The 15,688-nt window shown below is 36.4% G+C and overlaps 2 protein-coding genes across 3 annotated transcripts; one reads left to right on the top strand and one right to left on the bottom strand.

Annotated features, from left to right (window-relative positions):
- Positions 1-5,970: 5,970 nt before the first annotated feature.
- HB24 (homeobox protein 24) lies at positions 5,971-8,753 on the top strand. The gene has a single exon (XM_011101324.3). It carries the CDS (start codon positions 7,513-7,515, stop codon positions 8,572-8,574), a length of 1,062 nt encoding a protein of 353 aa, XP_011099626.1. The 5' UTR covers positions 5,971-7,512; the 3' UTR covers positions 8,575-8,753.
- A 3,984-nt stretch (positions 8,754-12,737) lies between these two features.
- LOC105177999 (late embryogenesis abundant domain-containing protein / LEA domain-containing protein) lies at positions 12,738-15,086 on the bottom strand. Of its 2 annotated transcripts, none has more exons than XM_011101325.3 (3): positions 14,749-15,086; positions 14,255-14,364; positions 12,738-14,167 (listed from the first exon to the last, which is right to left on the bottom strand). In XM_011101325.3, the coding sequence occupies exons 1-3, from the start codon at positions 14,961-14,963 to the stop codon at positions 12,882-12,884; spliced, it is 1,611 nt and encodes a 536-aa protein (XP_011099627.1). In that variant the 5' UTR covers positions 14,964-15,086; the 3' UTR covers positions 12,738-12,881. The 2 variants fall into 2 exon arrangements, with proteins under 2 accessions (XP_011099627.1, XP_011099628.1); XM_011101326.3 differs by having other exon boundaries at positions 14,758-15,086.
- Positions 15,087-15,688: the final 602 nt, after the last annotated feature.

The following is a 15,688-nucleotide window of genomic DNA, read 5'->3' as shown; positions in this document are numbered from 1 at the left end:
TTGATTATTTCTTCTTTGAACTGCATAAACTAGTGTGGAATCATTAGCCTATACCTCTGCAAAAGTTTCCCACCAAAAGTAAAGTAATATCACACACAGGGAGCATGGGGGTTTGGAGTGGAATCCAATTCTTGAGTGCAGCAGAAACACACACACCCAACTGATGGGATGCAACTGTCCATAGTACCATCTATTCCTCCAAAAGTCCCTCTCCATTCACTTTGTCCTCTCATTCTTGGGCACACCTTTGGGTAGTGCTTAGGCTCATTCGTTTTTCACATCTCTTTTCACTTTATATGATGATTATGAAGCCCACTTATTAAACATCATAACCCCCATCTTTAACTCATCTCATTGTATGAATTCTTGAAACGTTCCGTAATCCAGTAAAGGAGTACTCTGGTTTTGGTTATAATATATACATCAACTTAATTGTTGTATAATTTTGATCATATTTGCCTTCAATACTCCAGAAATAAACAGGACGCATTCTTAGGAGTGTGAGGCCCCTGTTTGGCAAAACAATTTCTCTGTTTTCTTTTTGGTATCAACAACTCCTTACATTGTTCAATACTTTCAATCTGATTACATTATATCAACAATTTCAAATTAAAGAATATTATCACTTTAGTCAATATGCTCGAAATATTCTATTGCATTTATTATCCCTTTAGATAAATAATATTATCCCTGCATATATGACCTGCCCTCCTGCTCGCTCCACTCTCATATTTTGTATTAGAAAAAATTTCGTAACTGACTTTCACAGTTAATAAATTTTATTAGTTATAATTAAATTAAACACAAGAATACCACGAGACAGATGATAGTTTTTGCATATGAAAAATTATTTAAAAATGCAATTTACAAGATTTATTTGCATAATCTTTTCCATATTCATATTTTTGAAAAAGGGACCTTAAAGGAAAAAAAAAATAAAGTATATAATCAATTATCTAATTATTCAAAATAGATCGATCGAGCGTGGCATTTAGAAGATCGAATATGCCCTAGAGAAGAAGGCTGGAAAATGGAGTGGAGAGTTGTGGTAAGGCTTTGGCCACGTGTATCAGTTTTGAGCTACTAATTACATGACGGATAACATTATTTTAATCACTGCCCTCTAATTTCCTATTGATCTAATTAATGCTTGGAACTTGTTCCTTCAATTAAGAAAGATGTGGTCCCCACACCTTCTTTAATTAATATTACTTCATGGGATTAAACCCTAACTTTTGTCTTGGTTCTTGCATGTGTGCCCAGTTTTCAAACCCTAGAAACATATTTTCAATATATAATAATATGATTAATTGAAATGGAACCCTAATTATGATGACATAGATTTGTTTATATAATTAAAAATTAGTAGCGTGTAAAAAATGAATGTGTCAGAGAGACAACAAAAAGGGGAGGCAGCAGGTGGGGTGTGTACAGTGATCTTTGTTGATGGATAATATATGTTTACTTTTTTTTAAATAAATAAATGAGATAATTACATTTTCCGTTCTCAAATTTGATATAATCTTATATAAATATATGTAGTTTGAAAAATTATATTTATTATTTTTTAAAATTTGTTTTAATATTTATTCAATATTTAAAATTCTTATATTTACTGATATTAATAAAAAATAGGATAAAGTTTATACTTATTCCCAATTGATTTATTACTGATTTATTATATATTAAATTAATTTTTTTTATGATCAGATTAATCTTATATATCTTAACATATTAATGGATGTGAGGAGCTATACTTTCATTGTTATAAGTGTAGTTTTATTAAAATAAATTTGTTTGACTTGCAATAAATCAATTGATGATAAGTATTATTCAGTTTTTCCCCCCTATATCAACAAATTCAATGAATTTTGAGTAATGGAAAGCCTATTTATTAGACGAATGCAAACCTCAGGAATATTAGATTAATTTTTTTAAATTACAAAGAATTTACATATAATTACACTAAATCTCAGGAAAGGAGAGTGCAATTATCTCTAGCTAAATTGTTCTTTACATTATGAATAATTATTACTGCAGTAAAAAGCAAACATAATGTGCATACTTAAGTTTTAGCTATTGGTTAATTAATATTTATCATGGTTTTAGTATGATAGCATTTGTCATAAATTTTAGCTATAACTAATATTTTGGTCTGATCAATAAAAATAATGGTCAGTAAACATTATACTATTTTGATTAATTGGTGTCTGTTGGGATTTTTTTACTTTTTACTGTGATAATTAATTACCATAAAAAAGAATTAAATTTATGCTAGTAATAGATGTATGCGTGTATACGTTTTATTCAAATTTTTGTCCAATTGGGAAGTCGCAGTTGTATAATTATATATAACTTTTGAATTTTGAATTCAAAACTTTCTAACCACAACAAAGAAAATTACATAAGGGGTATTTTAGAGCTTATAAATTAACTATTAATTATTCTTAACACCCAAACAAATATTAGGTAAAATTGCACTTTTTGTCCCATAGGATAAGGAGTTGCACATATAGTCGCGCTTACAGGCCAAGTATATTTAGTCCTATAATTCAAAAATTGTGCACATTTATTATTTTTTAAGTGAATCGATTAAGAACTAATGGATTTTTATTTTACTTAATCTGAATTTTATTTTTTCATTCACATTTATGTTTATTGCTAATTTCTTTTGTTGTTTTTTTTTATTTCTTTTTCTTCTTCTCTTTTATTATCTTTCTTCCTATGATCTTCTATAAAGGACTGATCTCAATAATGTTTGAACAATTTGAAGGTATTTCAATCATCAATATAAGAAAATTAAACAATTAAGAAAAAATCCAGGGGTGGATTTTATTTTTAGAATTAATTAAATTGGGTGGAAGTTAATTGAATAACGCCGAAATATTCTATTCAAATTACATTAAATTATTTTTTTCAATGCAATTTATAATACTTTGAAGATATTTTAATTATTTTTTGCTTTTTTCTTGCCTCAATTTTATTAAAAAAAACTGAAGTAAAATGGGTAAACATATTCAATACAATTTAATGATAATTTTATACACAATTAGTGATGGTACAATATAATAACAATTTAGTAATAACACATGTACTGCAACGACTATATGAAATTATTATCACTAAATTGTCATTACGTACAAATCTTTAATTATGAACGAGGCCTAATTTAGTCGATAAAGTTAAAAAATATTAATTCAAATCCACCTATATTTGGATATTAATTTATATATATTGATGTGCATAAAAATAGGTTGGCTCAAAGAGATCTAAATGATCCAAAAAAAGAAGAAAGAAATGAGAGGCCCGTAACATTCTAAGAGACCCACATCATGAGAACGGCCCACTGAAAAATTACTAGGCTCAACCCAAGAGGGAAGCCCAGTTCAGTTCAAGAAGGAGGCCTGGTACAAAGTCTACCGAACCTCAAACCTACCTTCCAAGCCCAGCCCAGGAAAAGAGAAGCGGCCCCAAAAAACTGGACTCCCTGACCTAGAAGGACTCATTGTAGAAGTAGGAGTCCTCCCCTAAAGGTGTGGTGCTCAAGTCGAAGGAGGAGATAAGATTGTGCCTTATCTCTAAATTTTTGCCTTTTTTTTTTTTTTTTCTCAGAAATACAACTTACAAACAGAGTTAACACCTTTTTTATAAATACAGGCAGCATCCTCCCAACAGACAAGCTTTCAAGAAGCTAAAAATTATCTTGCTATTTCGCTGCAACTCTCAACTCATGCTTTTGTCATATTTTACTCTGAAATCCTTATTTTTATTTCAATTTCATTTCAACACCCCTCAACGGGGACTCTTTCTTCAGTCCTCCAATAGGGACGCCTTCATTCCTTCAAAAAATAAAAGTATATTAATAATTATACAAACTCTCAGTGGAGTTCGTGGTAATTTGCCCTTTAAAAAAATATATAAAAAAAAAGAGTAGGTTATAAAGTAAATAATTCACAGAGCATATTAGTCCGTAAAAATATTTTAAAAAAGTACTAAAAAGAATACAAAATTATAATTCATAATTTATAAGAACATTTTGAATAGTTCACTATTAAAATGGATAAAAATCTAATGGAAACATATAAAACGACTTGTTGTTAGACATATGGTAAAATAATAGAATTACTTATAATGTCTCAAATAATATAAAAAATATTTATAATTATATCCAACTCTTAATTTATCCTAATAAAAGAGACTAACATAACGCATTATTCCTCACAAACATAAAAAAACATAGAATTGAGGTCATTACAACTCCCACTCTATACCGTTGAATATGTTCAATGGTATACATAAAAACTAGCTAGCCTACTACAGAGAACGAGTGGCAGTAGTAGGGCTTGTGGTGGGGTACAACGTACCATCTTCATATAATAACTACATCCAATGTGAATCACATTTTAGGCCTTGTTTACTTCCGTTATGAGATTTAAATGATATAGATAATTTTAAATTTATAATTCAATTATAATTATAGTAGTGAGTTTTAGTTATTGATATTGGATTCATTTAAAATAAAGTAAATAAAAAATTAAATGTGATTAAGTGGAATATTCAAACTTGATACGTTCAGAAAACGCACGAGTCCAATGGATACGGACAATTGTTCAAGGCTTGAACCGAAACAAATGTAAATCCTAAAGGGAGGACCTGCAAAAAAGGCGTTATCACTCCAACGTCAGAATTAGTATCGGACTTGATATTGAATAAAGGTAAAAAGTATATAAATATGATGAATAAAGTTGGTAAAAAGTGTAAGAACACTTGATAATGTGCTTAGAGAATGTTTAAAAAGTGAGAGAGGTGTGAGGGACGTGAGGGGGTGTCTATAGAGTGAGAGAGGTGTCAAGAAGTTGTCCTCTATATGGAAGAGTAAACCTGTATTTATAGTGGGGTGTCCTTGCGATGGGTTCTGCACGTTTCCTTCATTCTCGAGGAAAAATGGATAAGAGCTGTTTGGATAAGCCATGATCTTCCTTTATCTTCTGTTAGGTGTGCTTTTAAATGCTTATCCCCAAGTTGGGGGAGACCCTTCATCAATGATGACTCCTAACCATTAGGGAGTTCTAGCAGCTAATTAGTCTATGATTTTGGGGGACCTACCTCATCTGCAAGGAGTCTCAGCCGCCAGGGATGTCCTTCTTACTAAGGTTGATGTGGTTCCAAGGTGGCTATGGACCTTTGAAATGAGGTGCAATGTGGGAAAGGTTGCCACGTGTGTGGGCCTTTTAGGTCGAATGTTTTGGTGGTCCTTAATCATGGTCTGAGTTGGGGGATGTCCTAGGCCTCCACTCTTTGCCAATATGTTTTTTAGAAGACGTCCGCCAGGGCTGCTTACTAGGTCGTCTTGGGCCTCCTACAATGCTACGGGCTTCTCGTTTCTTTCTTATTTTTGGATCTTTTTGACCCAGCTTATTTTTATATGCATCACAACTAATAACTCAAAATAAAGGTGGCCCAAATGTTTATCATCTTATTGTTGAAAATAAGTCGAAGAAGTTTTTTTAATTAACAACTTTTGTATTTAATTTAATATTTTTTAAATTAAGTTGATTTAGAACAAAATTATAAGTAGTTCTCTATCAACTTTTACAACTCATTAACAAAATTTGTAAATATTAAATTATTCTCCTAAACACTTTTCGGAATAAGTTGGTGAAATTATACTTTTAGTCATATAGGATAGAGGGTTTAATATTTTTAATCCTCTAATTTACGAAGTTTTTAAAATGATTATAAAATTAAAAACTCGATATATTTAATTTTATATTTTGTAAAACTTTTAAAATAATTTTAAATTAAAAAATTTCGACACGTTTAGTTCCAAAAATTTGATTAGGCAGATGACAGAACTAAAATAATTGTTAGTTGGACGGTGGAGGCCAAAGAGTCGGTATAAGTAGTCAAAATTGGTGGTGTGGGTAAAAGAGAGAAGTTGATGAGGAATTGGCATTTGCCAAAGAGAAAAGATGGGAAGAGAGTGCCCAAAGCCAAATGGTGTGCAGAGACTTTGCACTTTGCACCCCCCAACTGCAACAACCACTACTTAGTTACTGCTTCAGACACAGAGGGAGAGAGAGAGAGAGAATTTAGAGAGAGAGAGAGAGAGAAGTTGGAATAAAGATGGAAAGAGAGGAGAATCTGACACACGCAGATATACACACACAAGAACAGGGCCATATTAGTGCCGTGCTGTGGACCATCGTTTTCACTTTTGATTCCACAATACTCTCCTCTCTCTCTCTCTCTCTCTCTCTCTCTCTCTCTCTCTCTCTCTCTCTCTCTATCTTTGTGTTTAATGTGAATCACATTTTATGGTGAGTGGGCTGTGTGTGTGTGTGGCTTTTAGTCGCTTTCTAGTAAAACTCTTGAGTATTAATCGCATTCTTATGCTGGATTCTTGATTAAGATCAGAATCATGAGTGCAAGAGTTAGCCCCAAATTTGACTTAATTAGCAAGAGCAAGAGCAAGAGCAGTTTTAGGATTGGGGTTTGCAGGAGGATTCCAAGGCAAACAATTCGAACTAGTTATGTCCCATCAAGATTTCTCTACTGGTTTTAGGGTTTATGAGAAATACATTAGTAGAGAGAGAGAGAGAGAGAAATAGTAGAAAGAAAATGGTGAGAGGCAATAATTATGAGGGAATGGACCATTTTTGCAGGGTGTGGAAGAGAACCAACATGAGGTTGTCGGTTGTTTTGTAGAGTAAGTCCCTCTCTGTGCCACCACACCCTTACACCAAATTCCCCAACTTATCTCACATCAATATCATCTCACTCATTTTACACACAAAACACACACTCACTCCCCTCTCCTCATTTCTTTATGGGCTTTAACTTAACTTCAAAATCCTGGATTCCTGTTGGGAGACACACAGACGACTTCTTTTCTTGCAACCTTATACTCTCTCTCTCTCTCTCTCTCTCTTGATTACTTTAATCCCTCCCCCCATTTTCCCTGAATCAGTGCTATTGTCCACGTCTTTACATGCCTTGCCTGAAACTTCATTTGCTGTTCATGACGGTGCTGCACTGACATCTTCTGTCGTTTTATCAAAGGTAGAAGTTTTTTTAATTGCTGAGTGGCGGTCCCATATCTTAGTCTTATGTCCGAATTTTGTTTCAAGATTCTGTGATTTATTACTGTTTCCAACCCCTCCCTTAGATTTTCTTGATATTAATTAAGCCATTAATTGTGGTCAATTCTTTTATCTATATGCTCCTCCATCTCCTGCTTGCCTGTGGGGTGAGAATAACATGAAAATGGGGTGGTGGGGTTTGCACTCACAAACTCCAAATTAAACCTCAGATAATTACTCCTCACTAATTATCTGTTCTAACATTAGCTCATCAAAGTTGATGCTTTTAAGGAAAAGGTCAGAGGTTGATGAGAATTAAGGATTAGCAGCAGGAATGAAGCATAGATTCTGATGTTTAGGACAAGGAGGGACTAATTAGGAGCAAAATCTGTGTCTCTTCTTGTATATTCAAGTAGTATAGAGAAATTTTATGGAACGGAGAGGTCAAGAAAGGGATGTAGGAATCCCGAATTCCATGGGTTACACACCACCACAGATGATTCAAGAATCTCCGGTGAAGCTGCCTCTTGCTCCTATCCTCTCCACTCCGCCTGACCGGAGAGCAAATGCAATGGTTTCCACCCGCCGCGGAAGCTCAATTTTTAGTCCTACCCAAACCCTAGATCATCACTACAATCCTCCACCTCCTCCGCAGCAACACCGTCAGCTCAGCCCTCCTCCGCCGCCGCCACAGCAGCAGCAACCTGTTGTACAGAAAGACCACAGCCCAGATCCAGATCCGCCCCCCACAACTACCCCAACAACCGGTGGGGCATCAAATTCGAAGAAACCAACTCAGCCGCAGGCTCCACCACCAGTACAAGGCTCAGCACCTTCCGCCGCTGGTAATATTAGATATAGAGAATGTCTCAAGAATCATGCTGCAGCCATGGGAGGCCATGTTGTGGATGGATGCGGAGAATTCATGCCTAGTGGAGAGGAGGGCACGCCGGAATCCTTGAGATGTGCCGCCTGTGATTGCCACCGTAACTTCCACCGGAAAGAAGTCGACGGCGAGCAATCCCACTACTACACATACAATCCCAACACCGGCAACAAAAACAGCCATCGAAACCCGATACTCCACGGGCAGACTCCATCCTCAGCGCCCCCCCATCACAAACACTCTCTTTCTTACTCCCAAGGCTTCACCACCGGCCCCACGCCGCCCACAATGGTGAACTTCGGTGGAAACAGTGGAGGGGCGGCAGCAGAGTCGTCAAGCGAGGATCTCAACATGTTCCAGTCCGGCAGCGGCGTACATGCAACGGGGCAGACGTCATTTTCCGGGTCAAAAAAGAGGTTCAGAACGAAATTCAGCCAAGAACAGAAGGATCGGATGCATGAATTCGCAACAAAGCTGGGGTGGAGGATTCAGAAACAAGACGAGAAAGAAGTGCAGGAATTTTGCAGTGAGGTCGGGGTGAAGAGGCAGGTTTTCAAGGTGTGGATGCACAACAACAAACAAGCCATGAAGAAGAGACAAATCTGATCATCAAGGCAAGAATCTTCCACGCCCCGTTAATTCCACATTATTCTAATTAAGGATTTTAGGTAATCAATTAGCAGTATGATGAATTTTTTAGCTTGTGTATCATCATCTAATGTAGAAAAAATTTCATGAATTTTAGAGGGTCGAGCTAATTTATTACGTAACTAGTTTCATCATTATTCCCGTTTCCTAAGTTCAAAAATTGATGATCAATCACCCCAAGAACTGCTTTTTCATCAGTTAGCAGTACTCATGCAGCTTAGAACAAGTTTAATTATGGAGAAGAAATATATTAGAGTGACTTATAGTCTAACTCTAATTAATGCCACTCTCCAGCCCTTCCAGACAAGAGTTTTCTAGTTGTCGGAACTCCAAGAAACCTGAGGAAACAACGATCAATGTTCTTGCAATCTCATGTAATTGTTGCATTACCTTGTAAATATCCAACAAACAGGCAGAACCAAGCCATTGTTTGCCTTCCACGACTAACATAAATTCTAAATCAGATTAGGTCTGTGTAATTAGTACGGTATCAGTCGCAATTGCGATGTGATTAGTTCTGTTGGGCCAAATTTGGCACATGTAAATAAGAATTCTCTCATTTCATAGGAATATTGTCCACACATTTGAGTAAAAGCTGCTAAAAACATTAATTCTTCAACGTCGTCCACCGATCTGCATTTATCACGTAACGAATTTAGCTATCATATCCAATGAATACATTAGGAAAACAATTATGCAAATCTTGTCCGAGTACATGAGGAGCAAACTAAAATACTAAAGCATGCATGTGTAGGGAAGTAGCTTTCTTTCCTTGCCGTACTAATCCTTTATGACTGGACTTAAATACATTTTTGATCTCTTAAATTGGTTACCTTTTCTAACTTTTTAGACTTGTATTTTAATCCTATATTTCTTAAATATTTGCGATTTTAGTCCTTTTTTCCACCAAAATTCACTCTTTTCATCGAAAAAAATACATATGCATCTCACGTAACTTTTTAACATTGGGGCTATTAATTGTTTAGACTATTTTTTTTTTCAATATTTTTTGTCATTTGACTTTTTGGGACAACATTTTGATTCTTTACCTTATTCATTTTCGCGATTTCGGTCCTTTTTTTTTGTTGGAGTTGACCCTTCTCACCAGTGGATGTGAACTCCAACGCGAACTAAGATCGCAAAAACTAGAAAGATACAAGATCAAAATACTGCTCTAAAAAATTAACTTAAGATGCATTTAATCTTCAATGTCAAAGTAGTTGGAGTGTAATGGATGCTCTAAAGAGTAAAGAGGGCTCGAGGGATAAACTTCCCAGCCTTGTCTGTCAGGGAATGAATGCCATATACCCTACCTTGCCATTGTTAGGTTTCTCCATTTAATTAGTAGAATCTGGGGTCCTCATCATCAGCAGCCTTTAAAGAGAGTAAAATCTGCACGGTTTACAGGTTATAATGATTCCCATTATGGCAGTGCAGAACGATTAAATGCTCTCAACTGTAAAGTCTTTTATTTAGGAACTGTTTGTTCAAACTAATAACGTTGTCATTAATTAGTCAAAGTACCTATAGTTGCTTGTAGAAACGTCTGATGTAATAGTTTTACTTGATCGGAGTGAGTGTCCCTTTGGATTATAATTGTCAAGGTCGTGCGGGTGATCGTGTATCGAGTCGTTTAGTACAAGGTTACAGGACAAGAGGACCAAGAAACGACGTCTTGGGACGTGCTCCCATATGTATCCTGCATCCACAAATACAGTTAGGGATTACTGAACTTGGTCCGTCAAAAGACCCTCTAATGTTTGAGTCTTTGTATAGATGTGGAAAGCTAACTTAGAATTCTCCTGTCCGTATGGAAGTGGCATATATTTGTCCCGTTGAAAACTATTTTTACAATTACACCTTGTAACAAAAAAAATTGCACATTGAGGACAAATTTGATCGAAGTTTGACAATTTTGTTGGAAAATATTATGTGACCTGCACATGAATCAAATAAATTGGTGATTCGGCCAAAAATGGATACTGACTTGACAAAAAACATTCACTATGTTTGGTTTTATTTTTAACTTGTTTTGATATACTTTGTGAAGATAAAGAGAGAAAAACAAAAATAAATAAGTATGTGTTAGAGATAGTGTGTATGTTTGGATTTATTTTTGGAGATAATTTAAAATAAGTATGATATGTTTGATGTTGTTTAGTAGGAGGCAAAAATTACTGTTCATTGTCAAATCATGTCTCTTTCATATATATTTATATATATGTACGAGTATGAATATAATTTTTTTATTTGTTGGTGTAGATTTATTTTGACCAAAAATAAAAGAGGCACTGTTTCAAAACATCTCAAAACACCACCAAAACTTCCAAAACAAATCAAGGCAAACATTGTCCATGTTTTGACCCATCTCGGAGATGAAGCAAAATTGAAACCAAACATAGTGATTATCTCCTACACTTCTGAGACTAAAATATTTTTCCCAAAACAACTAGTGAAGTTTGGGATACAAAGCCACATTTTGGCAGGAATTTTTAATTTATTTGGGTTATATGCAGATTACATGATATTTTCTGAATAATCCGCAAATTTCAGCTAGTTTTGTCCTCAATGCAAAAAATTTTAGTTGCAAGGTCCAGTTACAAAAATGGATACCAAAAGAACTAAAAAAATTCCATACTTTCAGCACCAAATTGCGATTTTTCCGACAATGTTAAAAATTTATACAGGGTCTTCTAGATGGAGTGGGATTACAATTGGAAAATAAATAAAATTGTTCAATAATCAACTAGGATTAATTTATAAAAGTCCCTTTGAGCTCAATTCATATACAAACTTAACAAATTATGTTGAGCACATTCTTTTGTACAATGGTTAAGCTTTCAAGCTTAATTCAAACGTAGTTTGATCAGTATAAAAATAATAAAATATATTTTTTAAAAAAAATTAGCGGTTCAGGTTGAGCTCCTTATTTTGTCATGATTTATATATAGTCCTGAGTAGGATGGAGCAAACAAGCCAATCCAAATGCTGTCACGTCTGAAAAATCTGTTATGTAATTAGCCATTATGTGAAATGAGAACTTTTGAATAAGTGGCACACGTGGACATAGCTAGTCGTAACAATACAACATGCAATCATGATTACGAATACTAGAATTCACTGTACAAGTTACTATCTGTTCTGATCGGACATTATACGAATTTATTCTGTAATAAAGCCTCACTTGAAAGAGGAAATATTAAGTTCTTACACACATATATATATATACATACTAATTGTCCAATATGAGGATTGTGACATATATGTTCAACATCATAGACCCCAACAATGGGTAATCTTGCATTTCAGCATTGGTCTATTATTGGACCCACTACGGCACTTACGTCCTTCGCACCCCGTCCGAAGTGGGTGACAAAAACCCTGTCATCATCACCAGGGACCTAGACATGGCGCGTCCAGATAACGGCAACATAAGCAAAAAGACTAATTGACGGTCATGGAAATTGTTTGGTCGTATACGGTCTTGTAACAGTTACACTCTCAGTGTACTATTGAATGGTTGACGTATATATACCCACATATTTTGGAAAGTGGTATTTGACACTCGCCTACTGCCCAGCGTGCACAACATTGGGTGTAACTTCAGTCTGACCAAAAAAGATGTCCCGTGCTTGGAGTTTTGGACACAAAACGATCTTAACTAGCCCTTTACATGAAGCAATGAAGGCACGATGCTCTCAATCGCCCTGGACTGGCGCATGCGGTAAAATCATGTTAACCACCTAAGGGAACAAGAAATTGTTGCCCAGAAACGATGAATTCTTTACTAGTTCACGACTCGGCGCATTTGTGTTATTCTCAGTTCTCCAGAGATTTCCATGTCATGGACGTGCAGGGGTGTCTAAACAGATGAAGTAACTTGCCTGTTTCCAGACATCGACTGTTATTGCAATTATCTAACTGGGAAAAAGCATTTTCGTTATGAAGATAATAGAAACCCCGTTTTAGGACCCGCTGTGATGATCACAACGCAAACCGGATGTCCCAGGTTGAACAAGAACTAGGGGAAGTGAAATGTGTCCATTGTTTTTGCTTCATTTCCTCACCGTGATTCAAATGGTTGCAATAACTGAACTGAATTTAGAGAAACTGCTCATAAGTTGTCAAGATCTTCTGTATATTAAACTAAAGTCAGACGTGTAAAACACTCTGCAAAACAACTCAACTCCGGAACACCATATTTGAACCTACAACAGAAGTATTTGCAAATGATGAAAATGTAGCTGCTGGAACACAAACATTCCTCATAGTTCAGCCATGTCTGCTGACCTCATTTTTGCTCCTAGATCGCCTGTTGCTTGGGAAGCCTTCTCTTTAGCTGCCTCATACTTCTGCTTAGCCTGCTCGGACATGGAATCCTTGGCGGACGTGTAAGCATCATGAACTCTTGCTTTTGCATCCTCATATGTATCAAAAGCTGCGTCCTTCCTGTGGGAAGTTGCATCCGCCATCGTCTCTTTTGCATCACTAGCCTTTTCCTTTGCCATTTTCATACTTACATCTGCAGCTTTATATGCATCAGATGCTTTATCTTTCATTGCTTCTCTAGCTTGTCCAGCCATGCTGGCGGCCTGATCGGCTGCTTCATTCATTCGCTCTGAGGCAGAAGTGTAGGCATTATATGCTTTATCTTTTGCCTTCTCCTTGACATCACTGGCCAAATCCGATGACATATCCTTCACTCGAGCAGCTTTATCAGCGGTATCGTTGTAGGCATCATGAACTTTCTCATTCACCTTCTCGCTAGCATCCCTGCCCGTATCTGAAGCTGCATTCATCACATCGTGGGCTTTGCCGGATGCTGAACTATACACATCATAAGCCTTACCTTTTATTTTTTCTTTGGCATCGCTGGCAATATCGGAAGCAGATTCCATTGCTCGACCGGCTTTATCAGTACCAACTTCATAAGCATCATAAGCTTTATCTTTGGCCTCACCAGCTTTTTCTGAAGCATAGTTCTTAGCATTTCCTAGTTTCTCAGACGTCCTGCCGGCAACATCGCTAGCCGTCTCAGAAGCGGATTCATAGGCATTCTTCACCTTATCCTTGGCAGTTTCTTTTGCACCAGAAGCCATATCCGATGCCATCTTCATGGCTTCGCCTGCCTTTTCTGAAGCACAGTCCTTGGCCCTTCCTAGTTTCTCAGCCGGCCCACGGGCAACATCGCTAGCCGTCTCAGAAGAGGATTCATAGGCATTCTTCACCTTATCCTTGGCAGTTTCTTTTACACCAGAAGCCATATCCGAAGCCATCTTCATGGCTTCGCCTGCCTTTTCTGAAGCACAGTCCTTGGCCCTTCCTAGTTTCTCAGCCGTCCCACCAGCAACATCACTAGCAGTCTCAGAAGCGGATTCATAGGCATTACCCGCCTTATGCTTGCCTGTTTCTTTTGCAGCAGATGCCCTATCCGACGCCACCTTCACGGCCTCACCACCCTTTTCAGAGGCATAGTTCTTGGCATCGTCTAGCTTCTCAGACGTAGTGTCAGCCATTTCTTTAGCCTTCTCAGAAGCATACTTAGATGTATCTGCAAGAACAAACATCATCCATTCTTTCATCAATTTCCATTGCACCACAAACAACAAAACTAACTTCGAGAGGAACAAAGGAATACCATAAGCAGCAGAGCTCAGAGCATCCGTGGACTTGGAAGCAGCACCCTTGGTCTTCTCCACGACTTTGTGAGCCACATCTTTTGCTTTATCTGAATCTATTCCAATTCCCCTAAACACACAATCACACACTGAAAATTAGCGAAAGTTATACATATAAAAACGAAGATCTTTACGTACAAATGAAGGGTTTCACATTATAGAACACATCAGACGACGGAATAGCGTCAAGACAGATAAATTCATCCGTCAGGTAAAACAGGAGGATTCATTCCTATTTCTTCAACTCTCCAACACCCAACCAAAGTTCAAACCAACTCTCTGTTGATTCTTGATCATATGAATTTCTGTTACTATTACATGCAATTACAAACTTTGTCTAATTAATTTAGATTCTAATTAGGATGTCAGAGAAAACTTAAATCATCATCAGCAAAATATAAACTCAACTATGTAAGAGAAGAGCAAATGGAAAGATTAAATAAGATGGGGTTACTCAGATAACTTGTTGATAGCCCACTCAGCCCAAGAATCAGCATGGTCTTTGGCATCCTTCCCCTCCTCAGACGGCGGCTGCTCCGCCTCTTGGACCCGCATCGACATGTCCTCCGCCATATTCACTTTCCCCGCCTTCTCCTCACCCCAGCACCGGCCCACCGCCACCACCGCCGTGAGGCACACCAGAAACAAAGCCGCCCGCTTCGCCGCCATGTTGAAACAGTGACAAATATATATATGTAGACTCAGAAAGCTATGATCTCAATCTTTAAACAGAATAAAAACTGTGTAAATCAGATATATGTTTATGATCAAAGAGGAGCAGTAGAAGGAGAGAGTGGGAGTTGAAGATATATAGAAGTTGGAGGGGTTAGGAAGGAACACGTGGCGGCCTGCATGGGGACGAGGATTTCTGGGGTGTTGCCACGTAGTGTTTGGTTGTGCATGTGTCGGGTGACTTTTCTTGCAGAAGAGAAGAGGCGGGGGTTCGCTTTTTGAACTTTGAACATAGCCCCTCGACTCCTGGAAACTGGAATGTTCATGGTGCGAATATTCTATCAATATTTTTGCATCAGGTACTATTAATAAATAATTAATTTGTGTTATTTTAAAATTTTAAAATATATGAGTAAATTATAATTATTTTTTTAATTTTAATGTTCATCTATCAATACACACATTCTGTTAGTCTTCATCAATCTTCTTTCAAAATTTTCTAATCATCTGATCAAAATATCATTTTGTATTATAAATTACATTTTATATATTTTCTTAGATTTTCAGAAATACTTTTATGGATTAATCAGTTTATAGATCCCTCAATCTTTTTTATATATTTTTCAAAATATTTCATTTTATTAAAAAATCAGCAAAAAATGTATTAATATTCACCCCATTGTCTAAGAGACACATAATTATTTTCAATTTAAAAGAGGTAT

Source organism: Sesamum indicum, linkage group LG9, assembly GCF_026168435.1.
Source record: "Sesamum indicum cultivar Baizhima isolate 11 linkage group LG9, ASM2616843v1, whole genome shotgun sequence".
NCBI classification, from domain to species: Eukaryota; Viridiplantae; Streptophyta; class Magnoliopsida; order Lamiales; family Pedaliaceae; genus Sesamum; species Sesamum indicum.
Note: the sequence above shows the minus strand (reverse complement) of the source record. Positions and strands in the feature narration are given on the sequence as shown.

Bases quoted from the DNA above. Each gene is read 5' to 3' on its own strand.
- LOC105177999 (XM_011101325.3), bottom strand. From the start codon at position 14,963: ATGGCGGCGAAGCGGGCGGCTTTGTTTCTGGTGTGCCTCACGGCGGTG. The intron at 14,365-14,748 runs GTAACCCCATCT...TTGTGTGTTTAG, and splicing joins GCTATCAACAAGTTATCTGA to GGGAATTGGAATAGATTCAG. The intron at 14,168-14,254 runs GTATTCCTTTGT...TTGTTCTTGCAG, and splicing joins TCTGAGCTCTGCTGCTTATG to ATACATCTAAGTATGCTTCT.
- HB24 (XM_011101324.3), top strand. From the start codon at position 7,513: ATGGAACGGAGAGGTCAAGAAAGGGATGTAGGAATCCCGAATTCCATG.